This window comes from Taurulus bubalis (genome assembly GCF_910589615.1).
Source record: "Taurulus bubalis genome assembly, chromosome: 9".
Classification (NCBI taxonomy): Eukaryota; Metazoa; Chordata; class Actinopteri; order Perciformes; family Cottidae; genus Taurulus; species Taurulus bubalis.
The window spans coordinates 18,223,377-18,248,226 of record NC_136597.1 but is presented as its reverse complement, the minus strand read 5'-3'; the positions used below and the strand labels follow the sequence as shown (position 1 = coordinate 18,248,226).

General features: G+C 42.0%; 2 protein-coding genes across 2 annotated transcripts; both read right to left on the bottom strand.

Annotated features, from left to right (window-relative positions):
- Positions 1-280: 280 nt before the first annotated feature.
- On the bottom strand, positions 281-10,971 carry LOC306741478 (cingulin-like protein 1; the record flags this gene model as incomplete). Its single annotated transcript, XM_079223769.1, has 18 exons — positions 281-629; positions 735-898; positions 1,003-1,111; positions 1,369-1,493; positions 2,222-2,305; positions 4,276-4,365; positions 5,497-5,649; positions 5,951-6,121; positions 6,292-6,444; positions 6,637-6,741; positions 6,830-7,036; positions 7,135-7,347; positions 7,438-7,579; positions 8,324-8,472; positions 8,557-8,652; positions 8,749-8,848; positions 9,831-9,925; positions 10,000-10,971. 18 exons carry the CDS (start codon positions 10,969-10,971, stop codon positions 551-553), a joined length of 3,207 nt encoding a protein of 1,068 aa, XP_079079895.1. The 3' UTR covers positions 281-550.
- A 2,916-nt stretch (positions 10,972-13,887) lies between these two features.
- Positions 13,888-24,700, bottom strand: LOC306740915 (transcription factor 12-like). The gene is made up of 13 exons (XM_079223158.1): positions 24,572-24,700; positions 21,976-22,072; positions 21,406-21,551; positions 21,190-21,313; positions 21,024-21,088; positions 20,550-20,646; positions 20,366-20,439; positions 19,430-19,606; positions 18,629-18,740; positions 18,352-18,499; positions 16,535-16,770; positions 15,222-15,399; positions 13,888-15,022 (listed from the first exon to the last, which is right to left on the bottom strand). Exons 1-12 carry the CDS (start codon positions 24,638-24,640, stop codon positions 15,257-15,259), a joined length of 1,488 nt encoding a protein of 495 aa, XP_079079284.1. The 5' UTR covers positions 24,641-24,700; the 3' UTR covers positions 13,888-15,022; positions 15,222-15,256.
- Between the last annotated feature and the right edge of the window lie 150 nt (positions 24,701-24,850).

Below are 24,850 nucleotides of genomic sequence, written 5' to 3'. Positions count from 1 at the left end.
ACCTCTGGAGTTGTCAAATCTCCACCTCTACCAACCACAGCCACTCAGAACAGACCATTGATCCACTGGTGAAACCATCACAATCCTCTTAACAGCCTCGTCGACACACGACGTTTCATGAGGTTTGATTTATATTTCATCTCATTTTCTCCATATTTGTCTGTGTCGTCACAGGACAAACAAGCCGCATCTTTCAATAGTTTCTTGAGATGTATAAACATAATTTTATTTATTCATTAGTTTAAGATTTACAGTTGCAAATAAACGCACACTGGAGAGGAATAACTTATTAACAAATTAATGAATATGAGTACAGGTCAATAAACCAGTTTATGTGCTGCTGCATTGTAAATCATCAGTTTGTCAGGTATTGTAGTAATACATGTTGCCACAAGAGGTCAGACTTGGCAACTGGAAACATCATGAAATCACACCTGAGTTTGTTAAAGGGGTTAATGTTGAATTATGATATCAAGGATTCTTCCCAGTAAGTCCAACATTTCTTAATTTAGTCCAGAAATGACAGCATTTGGTTTTCATCACACGCCGGTCAGTCAGATCCAAAGTCGTCCAAGTCATTCCCGTCATCCTCCACGGTCTTACTGAGAGGAGGTGATTTCCTCTTACGCCTGTCAATGCACACAAGTAAAATGACTCGAGTTAAAGAACAACTTGATTTAAAGTCACACCGAATATTAAACGTGGAAACTCAGGGGCAGAGGGCGAGTGGTCACCTCATCTCATTCCGCAGGGAACTCAGTTGGCCATGAAGCTGCTCGTTGGCCTCGAGCTGCTCATCCACTTCTCTCTGCAGCTTCTTTTTCCCGTGTTCCAGACGCTCGATCTCCTCCTCCGCCTCGTCCATCTGCCTCTTTGCCGTCTTCAGCCTCTGAGTCAGCTGCAGAGTTCACAAAAGTGAGATATGATGAGTCACGAGTCAAATCTGCAGCTCCTGACTACTTGATAACTTTGTTTTTTCTTTGCCGTTAAAGACGTTTCTACCTGGTCTCTCTGGGTCTGCAGGTTGACGTGCTCCTCGTCCGTCTGCATCTTCATCTCCTTCACCTTGCGCTCCAGCTTGCGGTTGGCTTGCTGCAGGCTGTTGTTGTCTCTGAGAGGGAAAAAAGCACCAAGAGATCACGTCGCTGCTGCAGCTTCCTGTAACTCAACACCTTCCTAGTGTGTTTCGGACCGGAGGTGCAACCACAGGGAAAGTGATATAAGTGGGTTCACTGCTCGACAGCCACCATCAAGTATCTGATGGAACCATTATCCAAAGTGTTACCCTGCACTTAAATACAAACTCAGTACATGTTTATTATTTTGTTAAGAGACATAAAGGTCATTATTTAATGTGCAGACAATCACCTCTCTTCTCCTTGCAACCTTTCCTCAAGTTCCAGGATGCGGCTGTTAAGTTTGGAGACGAGTGAATCCTGGTTGGTCCTCTGCGATCCTTCTAGATGAGTCACTCTGCTCCTCAGGTCTTTATTCTGACAGAGGACATGAAATAGAAGAATGTCCTTCATTAGGCAAAATGTAAAGGTACCCAGGGGAGTTTTTGCTTTGAAGCAATGTCAAAGAACAGGAGGACACACATTCCAGCCAATGGTTTCACATTATTCCACTCATCTACAAGAAATACCGCATTGTGCCAGAAAACTTGTAAACAGAAACTTTGTTTGTTGACAAGAACATTAAGATGTCAGCAGAGAGTAATGATGCTGGATTATCTGTGCTGTTGAATGTCCTCCAGATCCGATGCCAGATGTCATGTCCCGCTCTCCCCAAGGTTATGTTTTCTTATTTTCTGTTATACTTAACTTCCGTGTCTCGTTTCAAAAACGTCCTGCATTTATGTGTTTCCTGCCTGTGTGATTGTATATATGTACATTAATAGAAGTGTCCGTCCTCCGGCCGCTGTGAATGAGGGGGTTGCATCAGGATCTGCCGTAAAGCTGATGCCAAATCAAATATGCGTATCATAAATCAAATTTCCATACGGGATCGTTCGAGGTGCAGGTTACCAACTAGATGGAGAGGATCCGCTGTGGCGCCCTCTAACGGGAGCAGCCAAAACAAGAACGATGACGGGTGATATAAGGTCTCTGATCAAAGATGGCCTCTATTTTCAGTAAGTGGACATAGATTTTTTGTTAAAAAAAAGAGAAAAAGACTGTGCTTTGTTTTCCAGGCATTGCATGAGGTCAAAGGTCAGTACCTGTCTCTCCAGACTCATCTTGTCACACTCCAGGTCCTGCCTGACTGCTCTCTCCTGCATCAGCTCGCTCCTCATCTGATCCATCTGTCACAGGGGGAGGGAAACAGTTTACCTTTCAGCAGTGGTGAAACATAACTAAGTACATTTACTAAAGTACTGTGCTCAAGTACAATTTTGAGATAATTGTACTTTGCCTGTGTATTTCCAGTATATGCCGATTTTACTTTTACTCCACTACAATTATCTGACAGCTGTACTAACGAGACACTGAACACATTAAGATTTTACATAGAGAAGTCTCATGTCAACAAGGTCTGTGGATTATGTTGAGTGACCGGGTCATTTCACAGCCACAAGCCGAGTGCCACGTGCCATGTACTCCCATTATATTGGAGAGAGGACTGACTTGTTGCGCAAAACTATGCAACTCACTCCAAAACAATCTAGATTGATCAATAAAAAACTTGTAAGACAAAACAATCAAAACGTTTTTTTGGGGTGAACTGTCCCTTTAAAGATTAGAACTGTGTTTCAAAGCCTCTTTGTCTTGTGACCTTGTCACGGTATGGGGGATTGTTTTTAGCTTTGTAGCTGTTTTATTTTGATAGTCACTCTCCTCATGTGTCACGTCTTGTTCTACTTCCTGCCTTTGTCTTTTTCCCGCCTGTTTTCTATCTCACCTGTGTTTCATTAGTGAATTAGTCCCTTGTGTATTTAGTCTGTCTGGTTTCCCTCAGCTCACATGTCAGGTCATCTGCCTCAGTAGCTTTATCTCTACGTTCCAGCCTTGCTTTCAGTCTTTAGTGTTCTTCAGTGTGTGGTGTCCGTAGTTCGTGTTGGATTAATTTCTGTTACCGGCCTGTTTTGGTCTCAAGCTGCAAGTCATTTTTTTTGTCCTGAGCTGATTTAATGAAATTCTCCCTCCTGCCTCTTCATCTCTTCATTTGAGTTTAGGTCTAAAGCTCTTAATCCCAGAGCTGTGACAGACCTCTTACAAAGAAGAGCCTCTTCAAAGAGATCAACTGTAGAGACATTTACCCTCTAAACTTCTCACTTCATTTCAATAAGTGTTTGTGACTGAAAGAGGTTAAATTATCCAATCTTTCATAAATAGAAAATGTGTTGAGCATAGCTTTGTTTTTCTGGGAACCACTGGACTAAACTTGCCAATCGTACATATACATATCAGGCCGTTTATAACATTTTGCTTTCACATTAAGGTATCAGTATGAATAATTTAATGTCATATGTAATAAATAATGTCACTCACATGGGTTTACTTTTTATACTTGTGTACATTTTTCTGATAATACTTTTACTTACTTCTTAGGATTTTTCATGCAGGGCTTTTACTTGAAATGAAGTATTTCCCATTGCTTTATTGAAATTATATTGTACTGGCAAAGGCTCTAATACTTATTCCACCACTGTCATTCAATCATAAGATAAATAGCATAACCTACATGTGCATGTTTTGATTATTTATGCCAATTGTTAACCATAGAGCTAAATATGGGCTTGAACTTTATGCGTACTGTTTTCCATATTGACTGAAAACACAACATTATTAAAAAAAAAACAGGACCTGTTGACAATCACTTTCAGGTCTAATTAAAAGTTTTCAGCTTAACTCCTAAACTCAGAGGAAATGCTGTCTGGTCTGAGCCGCTATATCTGATCTAAAGGCTCCTTTCCTCTCTAATAACATCCAGAGGCCCAGTGAAGGGAGGGAGTGTGAATAGCTGCTCACAATAGTTTGCTGTTTTTTTGTCTTTGCACTGTGTTTTGTGTCAATTAGTCTGCGCCACATTGCTCCCATGAATGGTGGCCTACTTCACAGGCAGACTGAGGACGTGAGGCTCTTGTGACGACATCGGACAGGAAGAAACGTAGAGGAAGTCAGTGCGGTTCACTCATGTTTCAGGGCTTTTGCAAAGTGAGCGTTCCTGAAATCTGAGTACTCAGCCCAAAATTTGTTTTTGATGAGAACAGATGTAGGGCTGGGTGTTCAAACTGAACAGTTGGGGGAAACGAGAGTAAGGGAGGGAACCTGCCTGCTCTTTGGTTTTGTCTAATCGTTCCATCAGGCGGTCAGCACTGGTGCGCTCATCATTAAGATCCTCCTCTAGTTGACTGATGCGTCCCTGAGAGAAGAGAAACACATGCAAAATATGTCAAACAGTTAATATACTGCATTACGCTATGAAGCAGAGGACACGATGAATCCATGAGTTGAGCCTGTCGATAGTAAACAGACTTTCTTTTTCCAAAACATTCAAAAAAGGGGATGGCTGATAATACATGAAGCAAGCTGTGGAAATAAGTGCAGTGAGACAAAGACAATAGCGTTAGTGTTTGTCTCTGGGAACGCAGGAAGAGTGAAAGACGATTCCTGAGAACACCCAGACAGGTCGGATAACTTTGTACTGTAAACATGAGCTTCCTCGGTCGATACGCAGTGTCAACAGTGATCACACTGGAGTCGCCGTGTCATGTTTGGTCATCAGCAAGACAAACAGTGCTGAGCTGTGAGATGTTTGTTGCTATGGCTCTTTTCAGCGCCCTTAAAGTTCATTGGAAAAGGTGAGTGCAAATACTGGCACCTGAACCGATTCAAAACATAATGATGAACTGAATCCTGTTGGACTGAGTGCTCTAATGAGACTGAGCACAGTTCCTCATGGAAAGCTCCAGATGATCTACTGGGAACTCAAATATATTTGTATTTCATTGGCACAGGTTAGACCTCAGGAAGACAACTTGTCAGATTCAGATTGTTTTCACCTTGTGAGTCTGTGTGTGTCTTCAGATTTTGTCACAGCGATTGCATCACAACCGCGCAAGATGGAGTCAGAAAACGTAAGTGTATAGTTGAGATCAATATGAAGGTTGGGTTCAAAGATTGCTGGGGTCTGAGCAAGACCGCCGGAAGTAGAGGGGTAGGAAGTCACGCCCCTGGCCAGATTATACCTTATGTTCAGTTTGCTGGTCATGGTTGTTACTCGGTCTGTGAAAATAGTTGTGTAGTGTCTTCTGTAACTTTGATTGAGAGGTCAGCTTGGACTTGGATACCAGAGATTTTTTTAAATGGCCAGTCAGAGAAGGTCTGATGAAAGATAACATTAAGGACCCAGTTTTTTGACCCATTCTAGGAACTTAAAGCCAAACTAATTCCATCTTCCTTTCTTAATCTTTTCTCTGGCAAGTCCCCCAACAATATGGAAGTGCAATACTAAATCTCTGGAGTCCATTTGCTAAGTTGCTGAAACGTTTACCTCCATGAGTTTGATCTGGCGCTCTCTCTCTCCCACCGTGGCTGCGTTCCTCTCCTCCAGCTCCTCCGCCCTCTGCTCCAGCTGCCGGCCCCTCAGCTGGGCCTCCTGCTGCTCCCTGCGACAGCGCCGCAGTTCCTCCTCCAGAGGAAGCAGCTGAACTCATAACAGACCACAGAACAAACACACTGTAAGATAAGGTAACATACAACATTTGCTATGGTATATCAGTCTGACATTTTGTGCATTCTTGTTACACATCTGGGACTACTTTGTTGGAATGTTTCTGTTTAATCACACACAAACTTTAATTGGACATAGTTTTAAGATCCATTAACACCTAATCAGAAGAAAAATATTTAAACTCCTTTCCATCCTAGTGTTAACTTTTTATTTTATTGGTGACTCAGACAGTTGAACCCACATGCTGGGGAACCAGAGACAATGAGTACCACACCTCTTCCTGAAGTTTTTTGGCTGTCTGCCGGAATTTCTCCAGCTCTGCTCCCTTTTCCTGCAGCTGTCTCCGCAGCTCGTCCAACTCCCTCTGACTCTTCTCTCGAGCCTCATCAACCTGGTCCTGAAGTACATCTGTAGACGCCTCGCACTCCTCCATAATGCTATTCATCTGAAATGAACAAAGTGTTTCTACAGTGAGATAGGTGGACGTCTTTGGGTACATGGACAAAACTATCCAAGCACAAGAAATCAGCTGTTTCTGCTGATCTCATGTGGCTTCAGGGTTGAGATGACAGATTCAAATAAATGCAGAATAAGTAGTCCAGGTACACCTCTCACCTTCCTCTGCAGTTGCTCCACAGTCCTGTCCTGCAGCCTCCTCTCATCCTCCAGCTCAGTTTTTGTCTTCCACAGCTCCTCTATTTGTTTCCTCTCTTCCTTGAGTTTCTCCTTCAGGTCTCTGTGCTCATGATTTAGCTTGGTCATCTTACTCTGGGAAAGGAAAAACAAAGGAAATGGGACAACTGTGAGCTTCCAAGCATGGCTAAAAAAAAGGCAGTTCACAGCGTAGAAATGTGTGAAGAGACGGGATGCATGCAACAACGTAAAAAGTAGTTATATGTGATGTGACCACGAGGACACCACCAAGCGGTTTCTCTAAAGCTAACCACTAACTGACGTTACCTGCACATCCTCCAAGCGAGTGAGCAGCAACTGGTTGGACTGACTCATCTCCTCCTCGTTCCTCCTCACATCCGTCAGCGTTTCCTCAACCTGCTGCTTTTCCCTCTGGGAAACAAGGAAAACACTGGCATATCCACAGAAAATGGCAAAATATAAATAGAGAACATAAACTCTAGTAGATGAGTTGTCCCACCTCCAGCTGCTTTGCTCTCTGCTCCAACAGTCTCTCTGTGGCTTTGGACTCCTGCATTGTCAGACTCAGCTGATCCACATTGTTGTTCAGCTCCTGCACCTTTCCTCTCAGCTGATCTCTGTCCTGTCTCAATTCCTTCAACTGCACCTTAGCTGTGCCTCTCTCCTCCTCTGCTTCGACCTTCTCTTGACCCAGCAGGGCGCTGCTCTGTGAGACGGGACGGAGGAGTAAATTATGAAACGTTTGAAGTGTTTCAGCTTTTGGAAACAAAGAGAAATAATAGAGATCCCTGTCTTCACTGTTACCTCTTTAGCCATGTCTAAATCCCTGAGCAGCTTTTCAAGCTCATTTTCATATTCATCCTTCAGAGCGCCCATGTACGCGTCATGAGTCTCCACCTCCTCTTTGAGCGCCCCCTTCAGGGCGCTGAGCTCCCGCTCCCTGCGGTGCAGCACCTCCTCCTGCTCTTCCTTCACCTGTAGCATCTCCTGAAAGTCCCCACGGAGCTGCGCCATATCCTGACAGACATCCATCAAGATACTACGTCACTACCTCGAGTCCAGTGAAGGAGATTTACAGCTGCTGTTGATTTGTGCGGTTTAATTTACCTCCAGAAGGACTTCTTTTTCGGTATCAATCACCTCGACCTTCTTGGCTTGGTCCAGCTCATCGTGCATCTCAGAGAGCTGCTGCTGAAGGTCTTTCATCTCCGTCTTAGATCTCTCTCTCTCTGCCTTCATCTGTGTCAGCCTTACAAAGTGCACACATATGCATGAAAAACAGAAATATGACAGATGTCATATTTTAGATCAAGAACAGACGCCTGCTTCCCATACTTCAAAGTTTAGGAAAGGGGCTTGATAGGAATAGATAATCCAAATGGTATTTGACCCTGCTTTCAGTCAAATGACCTTTCAGTCAAATGACCTTCATCAGATCATACATCAGTTCACTTGAATGACCTTCAAGTATTAGCAGAAGCTTAGTTAAAGAAAGGGTAACATAGCATTGAGGTATTATATTTTGTTATGCATCTAAAAACTGTTTCATTTGCTATCCCTGAAAAATTTGATACACTTTCTTTTGCAACACTGGAATTATTTAATTCAACAACAATACCACTCTCACATCTGCATGTAAAATATGAAGCTGATTAGCTTAGCTTAGCATAAAGGCTGGACAAAAGGGGAAACCACAAGCTACAATAATAATAAAAATCCACCTACTAGTACATCTAAAGCTCAATTGTTTACACTTTATGGTCATTTGTTTAATCCACACACAACATGTGCTGGACTATTTCAGGAGCAGTGACTTCCTGAAACAAACAATCGCGAGCCAATCGCAGGCTAGTCTTTACTGAATGAAATTTGAGGGATTCAAATTAGACACCTTTCTTTATGTAAGCCCTTATTAAGCTGATAGGACTTGCATATTTTTACAAAGCGGTTTTCATTTTAAACTTTGTGAACGACCCGAAGGTCAGATCCTTACTCCTGTTTGGTGGACTGGAGAGCGGCCTCGATCTCAGCCAGTCTGTCGCTGAGTTGGTAAAGCTCATCCTGACTTCTGGCCAACTCTTCCTGAAGTTTCTTCTTCTCTGTCCTGGCCTTTTCACAAGCCTTAGCGAGAGTCTTTTCATTCTGCACAACAAAACATCATCATCAGTCACTGGAACAGGAAGTGAACGTTTGAGAGGTGAATCAGCAGGATGGGACTGCGCTGACCTTAATCTCTGTTTCCAGTTTTTGCTTTAATGCCGACACTTCCTTCTCCAGCGCCCCCTGTTTCTGCTGCAAAAGCTTCACCTCAGCTGCATAATCCTACATGTGTGAAAAAGGAGACGCCCAACATCATCGTTAGTTTCCGACAAAGATATTAAATCAGGCTGACGGCAAACAGCTCATTCTAACACACACTTTCTCCTCCACATTTTCAGCAGCTTTCCACTTGACCTTTTTGACTTTTTCAAGAAGCACGGTGACTTTCTTCTGAGTGGTGGAGTCATCGTCAGCTGTCCTGAGAAGCAAAACCAATATTTCACAAACAGTACAAACATACCCGCCATAGGTACATAGTGTTGTTTAAAAAAAAAGCCACTGATGTATCATAAAAACTTTCCATGTGAAGTTATTCTATCTGTGGAAACAAGTACATGCTCTGCATTCCTGACTGCTGCGTGAGCTCACACAGCTGGAGCAGAGCCCCCTTATCTGACTGCACTACATGATCGCAACTATAGCGAATCACCAAAAGATGACTGTAGGTTTTTTATTGGAACTATGATGGAAGATTTTATTACACCACTATATTTTTCCAGTACAAACTTGCTTTACTTTTAATTGGAAACAGCAAATGCAAACTCATTTATTCATTTGTTTAAAAGGTATAATTAGACTTTGTTTTTGTTTTACACTTATTCGTTTCAATTATTCAATTAAATGAGCAATTCATACACTTTTATATCTGGGCAAAGAAATATGAAGCTGCAGCCAGTTAGCGTTGCTTAGCACAAAGTATGGGCACGGGGGGGAAACAGCAAGCCTGGCTCCGTCCAAAGGTAGCAAAATCCACCTTCCAGCACATCTAAAGCGAACTAATAAACACGTTATATCTTCTTCGTTTGGCTCCTGATAGTTACTGTGCCCGGCCAAGAAATAGTTTACAACATAACTCCCAGTTTTATGTATGTATCAACAAAGAAAATTAAACATGTTAATTAGGTGAGCTTTAGAGGTGCTGGTACGTTGATCTCGGAACCAGAGTCTTTTTAAAAATTTTATTTTATTTAATTGTTTATTTAGCTTTTTGTTAAATGTTTCACTGATGGATTGCTTCGCCTTGTGTAAACCACTTTGAATTGTCTCTGTTTAAAAGGTGCAATGCAATACTCTCACATGAAGCCAGCTGCTGGCTCTCGGCAAGAAAGCAACTTTTTTCCACCTTCCTTTAACTTCCAATTTCCTTTAACTAAATGAGCTCGGGCCTGAGGGTCACTTACCCATCCTTGAGGTAAGTGAACAGCATGTGTTTTGCTGCGTCTTCAGGTGGGTCGACTGAGAGTTCTTGCTGTCCTTTCAGAAGATCAGGAGTCACCTGGTTAGGAGATATACTACAAATAAATACACACTTTCAAATGACAACTGTGCCTTGGCACAACTCTCTTTTACCTGTGTTTCTCTTTCATCGGATTCATCAGTCTGGTCACTAAATGACCGGAAGAAGGAAGGTTTCTCTGCTCTGTGAAGTAATTTATCAACATGTGGAGACATGGTCTCATTTCCATGAGGTCCTTTAAGCAGTGGGCTGGGCTTGTTCTCCTCTCTTGGCATAGGGGCTTCTCCACCAAGGAGTCGGGCCCTGGCTGACCCCGGAGGATATATCCCACCTGGGGTCTCGCCCCTGACGCCCTTCAGAGACGAGGCTCTGCTGGAGGAAGAGGACGAGGACGAGGAGTCACAGTTTCGACTACTGTCCACGCTGCGTGACCTTCGACACTGCTCTGGTTGCAACCTGTTCCTTGGGCCACCCCTTCCCCTCCTCTGGCTGCTGTTGAACTGGCTTATTAGCTTCCCAACAGATATGAAGGAGTCTGCGTCCACTGAGTTTGGGGACTTAGCAGGGACTTGGCAACCTGAAAGAGGTGTCTTGTTCAGGGCCACCTCACTCTGGTCTTCCACTGGGCCCTGGGCAGGCAGAGGGATTTTGGGTTTGTTCACATTAGCAAACTCAGGATGAACGCCGGCGTTTAGCTGTCCGGGTTGAGGGACTGAAGCTGTTGAAGGAAGGACTACGTTCATGTTATTACTTTCAGGGTCGTAAGGTCTCAGAATCTCTGGGTGTTTCTGATAATGAAATGCGGAGGAGGCTGCAGTCCTCTGTGACTCAGAGGAAGAGTGTCTTTCATCCACGGACCTCCTCACCATGCCAGGATTGTACCCCGCTTGGTGAGTGATAACCGAGACGTCCCGGTGGATCTCCTGGCCAGAACTGTTCAGAACCACGTAGGGTTGACCTTTAATCCCTTGGATCTGCACCCTGACACCAAACATGCTGTCCTGGCTACCCCTGGGGCTGTGTTGCTGCATGTAGCTCCTCTGCATCCTGACATCCGGAGAGCCGCTCAGCATGTGAGACTCCATCGTGACTCTGCTGGATTAACAGATGAACTGGTGGGAAAAAAAGAGAAAATGTTAAAATGTTAAAAAGGACACTGAAGGAAACTGACCCTGCATTGGAATCGGAGAATGACGCATCAGGTTGGTCAAACGGGGGTTGATGTTTACACAACATTGGAGCACGGTCAAAGCCACACAGGAACACAATGACAGACATGCAGGGAGCTCCTCACACAGCTGCACTCAGCCAATATAACGAGAATAAATGGACGCTGACAAGAGCCTGATATTGCTGTGCAATGAAAACAGCTCCTTGTGTGTGCTCATGACAGTGTACTATTGTACGACTGCATGACGACTACAACTGGCCGGGGTCTCCAAGGTGTCGTCACTCACTTCATGGTATGACACTTGAGGAAAATGTTTGTCAACAAATATGTTACTGTGTGGCTGAAACACAAGAACACAGGAGGCATTGTGCAGCAGACAAAACGGTTTCTTCTTCGAGTATGGTCGCTTCGTTTAATAACACAACAGCTCATTTATAATAAGTTCCACTTTTTAATAAGACACCGTTTACAATGGGCTCTGTGATTACTTTAATAATGGTAATACTTGATTGACGAATGCTTTATAAGGTTAGTTGTAAATTAACAAGAACAACTTTTGGGTTGCATGACACTCGCTTTGTCCTTGAAGCAAACCATTGAATTCTTCTGAATGTCCCCTCAAAGGGACTGTTTGACCTCAGTTTAAAGGTGCTATATACACGTTTGAGATCATTTTGATTGCCTCTCAACGGCTCTCAACATGGCGCTCATAGGTAATGGTTCTAAGAGTGCAAACTACAACAAAAGTGCTGGCAGAGGTAAGAAGATGGGCACTCATCAAGAAAGAACGAAGAAACTCAGATTACAACAGAGAAAAAGGAGGGAGACATTACTCACCTTTATCTTTACAAAACAAGTGGTTTGCTGCCATAATAATGCTGTGAATATCTAATATAACAATAAGTGTGTCGATTTTATGCAAGTTTATAACTGTTTCATGAAAGACATTTGACAATTATTTAGAATAATATAATCAATAGCACCATTCACTTACATCAACTACAGCGTAGAACACGTGTTATAAAGTGTCCTTTATAAAGAAAATGAGATATTTGTCCAAATCAAGTCCCTTCCCATTGTGTTCAATATTTAAAGGGATTTTCTTTTGCATCACACTTTTTTTTCTATACCTTATTCGTCTATCAGATGTATACAATTCCAGTGTCACTGTTCATGAGGGAATCCCCTCCAGGTAACGTTACACTGTGAATAAGTAACTTACTGGATCTGCGTTCATCCGGTTTTACTTGATGAATTTAAATTGCACAGTAACATTAAACTAAGGCCAACGTCACAGTTTGTGAAAACGTACAACGTTAAGTTATGTTACATCGAGGAAACGTCAGTCAAAAAGTATTTCACAACTTGAAGTTTACTCTGACAAATGAAGAAAGATGGAGAAAAAAAACTCAGCAGCCGACATTAAGAGGACCCTGAACTCACCACCGAGACCCGCAGAGACGCTGCACGTCGCCGTAGAAGCAGTTTCGCGTTATTTTAAGAAAACATGCGTTATAAAGGCATCGATCCGAGCTGAAACTTACCCGCTGAGTCTTGAGTGTTGGACAGAGTCCTCCTCCTCCTCTTCCTCCTCCTCTGTCCGCTCACACTGCCCTGCCTCCGCCCGTGTCCCGCTCTGAGGGGCGTTCACGGCCCGCTCCGTCAGATATTCAATCCATATGATGGCAGCAAGAGGGGCTTAATACGACGAAACGTGTTCGTTACAAGAAACTTATTCTGATAGAACAAAAGGACAATGTGTCACACTGTAGTGTTGTGATACTTATCCACTGAATTGGTTGAAGTGGGAAATATGACTGACGAGATTGGTAAAGGGTTAAAGTTCCCATAACATTTAAGGACACCTGGAGAGACGATTACAGATGTTTTTTGTTAAGTTTAGACAGTGTTAGAAGAAGTATTTAGATCTTTTACTGAAGTAAAAGCAATAACACAATGTATGAATAATCTGATGCAACTAAAAGTCCTTCATTACAATGTTACTTAATTAAAAGTACAAAAGTATTAGCATCCAAATACATCTAAAGTATATTTAAAGTTCTCATTATGCAGATTGGCCCATGTCAGAATAATGTTTATTATAGCATTGGTGGTTGTAATAATGGATGAATACATAACTTTAACATGGGACAAGGGATTAAAGTCTTATCTTTAGTTATCCATAATGATACATCATCAAATACAGATTTTGTATTATTCATTTTAATATGTAAAGTAATTGTAATCAAATGGTAAAATAAATGTAGCGACGCAAAAAGTAATTGTTCTCTTTAAAATGTGGAGTCTAATGTGTGTCCTTTACCGTCGTACTTCTCAGCGTCACTAATTGTGCGAACACTATACCGTGTCATTTTCTAATTGTGTGATCGATAACTACCAACTACTAAGTTTCTTTTGCAACTTTGTTTCTTCAAATTCCTTACTTTGACAACTTTAAAAACTTCACTTTTTTACTTCACAACAACCCAGATTTATTGTGTGACCCTTTGGTGGGGCCCGACCTTTACCGCTGGACTAAAATAACAAACTGTTTATAACGTAGCTAAAACTAGCTGCACCTGGACAAGCAATAGTTAAATAACAATAACAATTTAATGAGTGCAACCATCAAATAATATAATAGCTTATTATTAAGTACTTTCAAATTTGATACTTTGCAGATAATATTTATGTTATTTTCTTTACATTTTTTAATGCACTTGTAATGGAGTTGTTTGTATAAAAAAATAAGGTTTTGAGTACTTATTCCTGTACTGTATGATTTACCCTTCTATAAAACATGATAGAACATACAGACTCAAACTATTTGAAAAAAAAAACATTTATTGCTACATTATCATTTGCACACATGCCTGTAGGCTACTTCAAACTGTACACATACTGTACATGTTATGAGGGGAGTATTACAGATTATTTTTGATTATTATTTATTAATTGTTCAGCAGAGTGATAAGCAAACAAGACATCAGTTATTCTGTAATACTGTATTGCTCGGAGCATGACATGTGGCTACATCTAGTAAAACTGCACAAAAATGATTTTTCTGTGTAAAAGTAAATAGAGACATTATGAAATTCACAATATTTGTATAAAAGATAAGTTACATAACTTAGAAAAAATGTAATGTTCTATTAAAAACTCAAACATGCAAAGAGCTTGGACTATGCCTGAACAATAATTACACTGAGAAGAGGAGGGATTCTGTCCACCAGTGTGTCATTAAGTGTAATCCTTTCAACAGCGCTAGAACACAAATTTGAAACAATACAGATAACAGATGATGCCCACGTGTTAACAGAACATTCTCGGAGATCTGTTCATTCACAGAATGGTCAAACTCCTGCAATACTCTCTCACACACACACACACACACACACACACACACTCACACACGCCTGCACACACGCACGCTCACATACAACAGCCCACACACACACACACACACTCACACACACACACACACACACACACACACACACACACACACACACACACACACACACACACACACACACACACACACACGCACACACACACACACACACCACAGGACAAATGAAATCCGTTGTCTGAACACACAGATGTGGGAATGTCGGTCCTCTGAGCTCGGTGGAAGTCACAAGTGTACGTGTTAAATAGTGATACACTGTAAAAGTCAGTCCGAAGGTTATCTGGCTCTGCCAAAAATTAAAACTGCAGATGACCCCTCGTCACTACTGGGGTTCATCCTTTCAGATATATTCAAAACAGACAGGTAATCAATAAATATACAAAATATGTACAAAACATCTGCAGCTTACAATGCATTTGTCTGTTAGAAGTAAAGTTTAGGCACAAAGTTAGACTGATGATTGTTCAACGGAGAGGTCGACCTCCGATTTCAGAAGAAATGCTGGACCTCCAAAAACGGCTGGATGTTTCCTGGGATGCTCTTCACTCCACATCTGAGACACGGAGGTAATGACAAAATTAGACCTTTTATATAAACATTATTAATGTTGTGTTCTTTCCAAATATGGTTTGGTAGCGTTAACATTTGGTTAACAACAACATTAAAAACATATAACATGCATTCCTAATTTTGGAAAATGGAAAGTTTATTACAGTTGTATGACTGTGTAACTGCAAGTTGATGTTACATACTTTATGCTGGATATGTTTCTGCTATTATCAGATAATCAGAGGTGGCCCATGGGGTTAGCTGCGCCTGGCATGCTGGGACTGAAAGCGAGATGCATGGACTGTGGATCGTTCATGGCTGCAGACGCCTTCTCCTCCTCTCTCCTCCGCAGACACGCTGCCTTCGGGTTCAGGTTCCTCTCTGTGGGATTCAACAGACAAGGAGTTAGCGTTTGACTACATTTAAAAAAAGAAGCTGAAGATGCGTGGTAGAGTGTGGATATTATATATTTTCATCCTCTGTGTAGTGCAAATTCAGGAATTTTAGGTCTGGGGAAACTGTTGGAAAATCCCTTGATGGATTCTGCATTGGCTGTTGACATTTCAGTCATTTTACCTCTCAGTGCATCACCAACTATTGTTTTGACAAATTGCTGTCATGGTGGCTTCAAACCTGCTCTAATCAATATTTGTATCGATCAATTTGACTACATGTATTGTAAAATATCTCTCTTAGTGAGAAACCCCTGGACAACTTTCACCAAAGTGCTGTTCTTCTCCGCTCATGTGGAGCGTTTTAGCGTCTTTCAGCTCATTGTTGTAATGTTTTGGTTCACTCTCTCAGCTCTGATCAGTGTAGTTTTAGGTCATTGCTGATGAAAAGGCTACTGTGCACAATATACCTGCCCAGCACCAAAAAGCAGACAGATAAGGTTAGCGATTAGCTGGCGAACATAGTGGAGCATTAAGCTGCCAAAGATATTTCCCTCAATAGTTGGTGGGCCCTGAAACAGAGTGAAAATTAATTCTGTGAACTCTACTCCAGCATCGTATTACAAAAGGTTCCAAGATTAGTAATGCTGTTTACACTTAAAGTACTTAACTTATATTTGTTATGTAACTGAAGAATAGTAACATCAGACATTTTTGTCTCTATTTAGGTGGCAGGAGTGAAAATTAATCATCAATTAGTAATTTGTTGTGTTGTGGTTTCAGAATGATGAAGACAGATGGAGAACAATTAGATACAAAATAAGAGACCTAAATTATGTACAGGTTTTCAGGCGTTCTAATTTAGGCTTGAAAAATGGTGCATATAAAAAAATCTCCCAATAAATAATAATGATGCGCAATGTCTGCCAGCTGTATAAAAAGCTGATTTGCTCCCAAGTGGTAAAAAAAAAAAAACATCTCTCTGGATAAACTGCAGCTAAAAACGTGTTTAGTCTGTTACCAGCTGGTTCATCTGCTACACTGTTGTTTCTATCTTATTTTCACTCTCCTTCACTCATTTGACTTTACAGAAACACAAGGCTCCATCTCGAGGAAACACTGACCTCGGACTTGTTGTTCCAGGCTGAGGATCACCGACACGGCATGGTGCAGCACCAGCAGCTTAGTCTGTGGCTTCTCGTTATTCAGGTGCAGCTCACACATGTGACCCAGCTCCTTAAAGGCCCCGTTGATGTCCCGCACGCGCAGACGCTCACGGGCGTTGTTGGCCATCCTCCTGCCGCGCTCACGCTCGACCTTCTGCTCCGGACTCAGATCTTCATCCCCATCCTCATGGATACTACAACATCCATGAGACATATATGAGAAGACGCTTAAGGATGGTCATTCATCTGTTATCTGATTCTTTTAAACATGCATGTTTTTAAAACTGATATTCAAACTTAAATGGATGTAAGAGCTTCAGTGGATCACACAAAAGAGTTATACTCTGGATCTCTCTGCCCTCTGCTGGCCACTGAGCTGACTTCATGGTATTGAATCTCCTAAGGTTGTCTGACATATCCTAAATTTGTTCTGTAAAAAGGGCTTTCATGTATTGACAAGCTCATGTGATCAGGCGAGTAATTCATCTGGAAGGGTTTTTTGTTTTGAAGAGTTTTTTAAGATGATCCTTTCTGAGTCCATAACCACTGATAGTCCAGAGATGCAGTCACATTTTAAAATGCAATTTATTTTTAAACATTGTCTTATTCAATTTTAATAAGAAGCCAAAACAAAGACAAATGTCCAGTAGAGAAATTGTTGCTGGAGGATTGTCCCCATATGTTAACATTGTTTTCCCTCAATAGATATAAATAAAAAGAAAAGAAGTGCTTAGGCATTAGAGCTGATGTCCTGAAGTGACCTCTGAAACTAGAGACACCAGAACGAACACTTAAATTTATCTCTGAGGTTCTCAAGATGTTCAATCTGGTTTTAAATCACTGGCTCATTTAAAATCTAATAAAATACCATCAAGTCTGATGACAAAAATATAGCTGAAAAAAAGAATAGTTGAGCAACAATTAATGGCCAACTATTTTGATACAGAATTAATTGTTTAATTAATTCTATGAGTGAAGAAAAACAAACTTTGAAAGGATCCAAGGAATTGCTGCCTTTCTCAGTTTTATATATTTTAATATGTTTTTTTTGTGTTTGAGACTGACAAAACCACCAATGTGTTTATTTCTTCTTGAATTGTAACAGCTTGTAAGCATTTCTTTTCTCTATTTAAAGGTCTAAATAAATAATAAAAAAATCAAAGTTGCAGTCCTTATAAATAAATGATAAATAATAGTACCAACTAAGTGGAACGAACCAAGGGCTGTAACTCAGCCTATTTTGTATTTTAGTTGTAATGGCTACCATGGAAAGTGTTAGGATACGAAAAAAATAACCCCACGACCAAAAATACATCTTCCTAACATTGATGTCTTTGCCGTTTCCTGGCAGCTCCTCTTTCCCCTCGTTTAGTTCACTGTAACATGAAGACGAAAGATGAAGCCGAGCTAAAGAGGCTCGCCAGGACACAGCTGCCCTTCACATTAGGGGGTCTGACAGTGTTTTAAATTGGTGAAAGAAGAAGACTCTAATTCTGGCCTTTTTTTAATCTGCGGTACTATTTTACTGTCACAAAATACATTCTTTCTCAATTCTTTTTTTTTCTTCCATTGCAGATAATTAATCAGGCACACCACACTTTTTTCAGCACAATGAGTCCACGACGGATTCAGAGGCTTAAAAACAAACTGTTTTTTTCTGACCGGGTGAAATCAATTTGTGTACACACACACACACACACACACACACACACACACACACACACACACACACACACACACACACACACACTTAGCAGGAAAATGGGACTGTTTACCTGTTACTTCCGCTGTTCTCTCCTCCTGTTTTGAGTTCACTCTCATCATCTGATCTCAGGCTGTCAGAGCTGTGACTGGTGTGCATCATCTCTTCCCTTTCCCTGCTTTCCATCTTCAGCTCCAGATTATTCTGAACTGCCAGACCTCCTGGGAGATCACACAAAATTAAAAAAAATATTTATATGAATATATTAAAGCCGTGAGATCTCTTAAGTCTTCATGGCTGAAAGGTTCAAAAGTTCATATATAGGAAGTGAAATAGGCAGCAGCCTCTACCTCCACTTTGCATGGACTGAAGCGGAGTCCTCTGTCTGGCTGGGTATGGATGGCCATTTTGTGTGCGACTCTGGAAGGCTGAGTGGTTGTTGTTCATGTTGACAGCTTCAACCTTTATGACAAACAAAGAAAGGGATGAGATAAGGTAAATATTCATGTGTTCATGAGACAGCAAGCCTGGCTCAGTCTATACAACTTTTAGATCCAACCAATGACAAATAAGTCACAAAACCAACATCTGCCTCCTCATTTCGAATGTAACACTGGGTAGATCTCCCGCTCTACAGAATGTATTTAATCTCAGACAATCTTAATCCTTCCCTTAAAACTACTCCCTACACATACCACTAATTCTCTTCAGGAATGACGATTCACTTCTAACAGACACATTTGGAAAAATAAAAGTGAGAGAATTTAATACCCACCCTCCCCCAAAGGATTAGACTTAAAAACCCATTCCCCTGCATAGACTTCAACTCCAGCTGGGCCAAAATCCCCTGGTCTACTGAAAACATGCTGGAACGGGAATTTTACGATGCGTCCCTCATCACCCTACAGTGAAATTAGAGTCCGCACATACTGCACGCTCTCCACGCAAGGGCAGCGCGTCACAGCGCTCGGCCATTGTGCTCAGTTTCCTATTTCAAGAACAACAACCTTAACATGAGGAAAACATGCAGACATAGCGGGTGGAAAATTCCTGTAACTGAACACCAGCACACACACATCCACACACAACATGGGGATTCCATACACGCTGCCCAGTCCTTCCATAAAAACTTCAAAGAAACGGTTTCTAACCATGGCTGAAGTGTGGCAGGTGAGCGGCAGAGAGCTGGCAGGTCCCAGGTGGCCGTGGAGGTTCTGGTTTAGCAGGCCGTGGATGTCAGAGGGCAGGCCGGCTGTGGGGCCCACAGCGTGGTTCCTCAGGACGTGGATCACATCGTCCAGTCTGTCCAGTCGGTCCTCCACCTGAGACTGCAGACACAAAGACGCAAAAGGTTATTGGTGGTATTTGCCAACCAGGACACGATTTACATTTCTCTGAGCTAAATAAAGATGGGACCTTTTTGGTTTGCCAAATTTCAGCTCTAAATTCATTCTTCCAAAAAAGAAAAATATGTTTTTTTTGTTTCAGTTGTGGCAAAAACTGTCGTGTAAGTCACTAAGTAACATTTAATTGATAGATCCCTCAGAGAGATAGTTCAATATTTTGGGAATTAGCATTATTCACATTCTCACGAGAGCTATCTGACTAAATGTATATCATATCTGTGCATTAAATATGAAGCTACACCCAGCTGCAGGTTAGCTTAATTTAGCATTAAGACTGGAAACAGCCAGCCTGGCTCTATTCGTGCTCAGGTGCAGTGACTTCCTGGTCTTTTGTCGAGACTTTGACAAACTGGATGTTGCTTTTCTTAGTTTGCCCTCATTTGCAGCCATTTGCAGTCTCTTCTGGATGTATTCTCAAGCAGTAGACTGGTTTGTTAAGCAAACATAATTTTCATAATTGTTCCAGGTATGTGCACATACTAATGCATGTATTCATTATACTGTTAATTATTGGTTTTAATATTCTTATATTTATTATATATATTGTAGGTATTTTATATTGAATATATTATCCTTCTCAGTATTACTTCATTAGATTTGCCGCATTGCTTTAATTATCGCTACAGGACACTAATATTAAACTTCAGGCATGGTATATCAACTTAGATTGATAGACTTTACCAATGATATAAGTGAAGACTCATAGTGCGGTGACACTGGTGCCTGAACTGAACTCCGGGGCCACATGTTGGTTCCTAAAAGAAAAAAGAAAAAAACATATTAGACCATGAAAGAGTTGAAAGACACAATACATAATATTTCCCTTTGGACAGCAGCTATAACAGCACGTGTTACTCCAGTTTACCTGCATGTTCAGCTGCGTCCTGCAGTGGGGACGGAGACCTCACTGGTGTAGACGAGCTGGAGGGGAAGCTGCTGCTGGTGTGATCGGGGGAATAAATCTGGCAGCAGACAGGGAGAGAGCGGGGGAGGGGCAGGAGGGGGAGTCGGGCATGGATCATTTTGAAAGCACAACTTGTCATTTCTGCACGAGGTTTTACAGCTGCTGCCACAGCCTTTGGAGCAGGCTCGTAACATGGACTAAACTCATCAATTCTGGTCATTTTACTAGTCAGCGGCCAGTAAAAAGTCAAGCAGCAGGAGTGTGGCCCTTCGTTAATATGCACTGGTCTGTTACAGGCAGGGACAAAACACTATTTTCCTTTTGCATTATACCGCTGGGGCTCTGAGGGCTTGGTTTCATGCTCTGGTCTGACTGTTTGAACATAACACGGCATGGATGAGCCGTTCTAATGGGATTGAGGTGCTGCATACTTACAGAGGCCAGAGCTTTGCCCAAGGTATCGCCCGTCTGTGACACGCCTGACAAATGTCCCTTGTTCCCTGAGATTGAAAGAAAAACACCCATTGTAAATGATTACGACAGAGAGCAGACGAATTGAGTTGAAATAAGCGTTGCAGGGTTATTTTCTCCATTTCCTCACCTGTTGAATTCTCTGAGGTGTTGACTGACGGGGCGCTTGATGCTGTATGGTTGCGGTGAAAAGTGGACATTGGTGGGAGACCCCTGTTCATGTCGGCAGCCATCACTGACTGTGGAGAGTAGTCCTGAGCAGTAAGCAGACACGCATTATTATTATCAGCGGGGGTGAAAAGGGCGCTGTGCTGTCAGTATCCAAGGTCCTGGAGGTAAATCTCACCAAGTGACTGTGTTGCGGTGGCTGCAGGCTGATGTAGCTCCCCGGCTGTGTTTGGTGGGCTGTGGCTGCTCCCAAAGCACCTTCATAGCCCTGCTGGTTCAGCCCATTTACAGCGTTCCAGATGTCAGGCGAGTTGCTCATCCCCTCTAAAATAGGTAACAATATGTTATAGCCTGCACTGGAATAGCATCTCAAGCAGCCAGTCAAATCATGAAGCTCTATGAAAACAATGAAGCCCTATCTGTCAGTCAATGGCTGGATAATGTTAATTTATACATCTGATGTGACAGTCTTTGTTGGAGCTCTAAAAGCCCAGTTTGTAAAGACTAGATCCTTGAGAGACTTTGATTTTGGATATATTAACATTGTTATATGGCGTAAGAGTTGTCTTTTCCTGCTTTTGAAGGCTGTTTATAATAAAGTAATGTAATTCTGAACTTATCAAACACTTCTAGCTGTTCTATTATTTGCCTTTACCCACTAAGTCATTGACGCATATAATAGATGATTATCTATAAAAAAAAATGTATTGTGTATATTTTTTGTAATATTTAGCATTTTCTAACTCACCAAAGAAGGTACTTGCGAACACATTGTGCGCCTTGGAGGACGGATGTGAAGATGAGTTCTGGTTGATGTCATCATTAGTGGGAGACTGCCCATAAACCTAAAGAGAAAAGATTTTTTTAGGCTTTGTTGACTTTGAATCATAACATAATGTACAGAAACAATTATTTTCTACATATCTGGAACACTGAAACCAATCTTACTCGCACAACCGCGTGTATACAGTACTGTGAGTGTGAGCAGAAGCAACAGTATTATAAAAACAAAGCAGAGAGCTGATGCACACTTAGAGCTATGCGATAATCCATAAGCTGCAGATCCATGCACCTCCTCATCCGGATTTAGGAACCATTCACCATGAGAAATCCCTGCCCTAATCATGATCAGGTTCGACTGGCTTCAGAAGACTTGGATACAATTCCCTCCCAAATGTAAATTGAATTACAGGCCTTCTCACACTTTGTCCTCAGAACAAAACCAAACAGAGAGCTGAATGTCTCCCTAATGATTCCCTTCTGGGGAAAACAAAATACTGTAAATACCAAACAGATCTAAGAATTTACCGAAAGATACCTTTTGGTTTTTTATTGTAAAGTACTAGGCTATAAACCACACATATGCACACAAAACACACCAACACATGCTCACTCACTCAAACACACCAAGAGGTCTGGGCTGCACCTGCACCTCCCTCGATTGCTTTGATGTGCCCCAGGAAATGAAAATAAACCTCCCTGCACAGCATCAATGGGGTGTCAGTTACCCGGACGACAAGTTTTGTAAAGAAGGCTATTAAAGACTCTCTTGAGTATGCTTGTGCTAGCACACTCACAGGCTTGCACACGCACACACACACACACACACACACACACACACACACACACACACACACACACACACACACAAAGACACACGCTCTTAAGCCCGCCCACATGCACACGCACACACACACACACACACACCCACCCGTGACCCTGGCTGGCATGAGTCCCATGGTGATTGTGGGCTAGGCCAAACAGAGGAGCCCCTGCCGACACTGGGCCCGTCTGAGCCGCCTTGGGCAGCATATGGCGGAGGATAAAGCCAATTGTCCTCCTTACCATCAGCATAGCAGGCGACCCGTTAATAATGGTCACACCCCCGCCCCAGCACGCCCTCTCTGGCCCCCGCTGGAGAGGGCCCGTCGCCATGTCATCCTCTTTTAACATAGCATTGATTTAGGAACCATCAATCACTGCCTCACAAATGATAAGGGACTTTTTTTAACAAATAAAAAACACAATTAATAGAGGATTGAAATACTATAAAACCTTCATAAGTGCTTGGAGTAATCCTTTTTGAACATGAGTCATTTTTGACAATCTATTAGATGCATTTCCAAAGTTATATTAATCTAAAAAATATGTAATGCATGTAATGAACAGCTACACTGTTTCCCCCATTGTAAATGCACACAGCATTACCATGCTAGATGAGTGAAATATAAACTTGCTATTCAGGGCCTATGCTGTGCTCCACCATGGCCAACTCCAGCCACATGCAACCAATTTTCTGCCTCTGTGATCCACGATGTCTGGATATGGTTAGTCTCACAGAGATCAAAGCTGCCTTTGATAATGGCAGCAGTGGTGGAGGGACTGCACTGCTCCAACATAGCGGGGTTAAATCAAATAGAAATAGCAGCAATCTGCTTCATGTCAAGATGTTTTCTGCTGCTAGGCTTGACTACACGGTGCTTAGAGAGCAGGAAGCACGAGTCTCACTGGTGCTTTGAACATAGGTTTGTTAAAACCACAAGTGAAAGAGGTGTTACTGAGTGAAAAGATTATTTTAGGAACTGTTCATGCTTAAAGTATTGTGATTTGTGAGTAATCATGATTTTTTTTCTCTCATTCTTATGTAGTTTGAATGCTGTTAAAAAAGAACCAAACAAACAAGTGACTCATGGCCATCCGAGATATTTATTTTTTAACCTTATTATGTTACACAAACTCTTGTCCTGGATTAACTCTGGCAAGTTGCAACTGTTGAACTTTCAACAAGAATAAGCGTCATACCATGTGCACAACTCCTGAAGGAAGTGACAACGACACATTCAGCACAATTCAGACGTGACTTCCCCCAAACATAAAAAACCTTTCTCCCACTGTCTCTCTCACTCTCTCTCTCTCTCTCTCTCTCTCTCTCTCTGTCTCTCTCTCTCTCACACACACACACACACACACACACACACAAAAACACACACACAGAGGAAGATACACACAAATACAAACCAGACAGATGAAAAACAGCCGTATATCCCAACAAATGTTCTGAGCGGAGTACGAAACATCCCCCACCCCCACTAATTCAAAAATGCCTCGTGAAAAGGTCTATATATACGCAAAATGAGAACACGTTAAGTTATAACATATTGGATGTCACTTCAAGTCAGTTGTAATTAACAAATACAGATGAAAACTGCGTTTCGTTAGTCAAGTCAACGAACGAGCAAAACATCTGAGAAGACAATTAAAGAGTGCAACAGCGCCATCGCACTTTTATGGGTCACGTATCCCGTGGAAAATAAAATCGAAACATACAAAAGAATTGTACTCACGGGTTTCATGTTGTAGCCATACATCAACGAGCTGTTGCCTGCGCCGGAGGCAGGATGAGCACAGTACATAACTCCGTCTGGTTTAGTGCGAGTTTCTCAATACAGTCCACAAAAAGCTCGTCTTGTCCGTCTCTTTACTCGTGAGTATGGAGTCCACACGCACTCCTTCCCCTCCTACCCCTGCTGGTCATGCAGCTACCCGCAGACAACTTATGCAAATACGGGCTGGACCATTGCAGGCAGCACAGAGGGGTGGCCGGTGGTTGGTGCTATTACTCT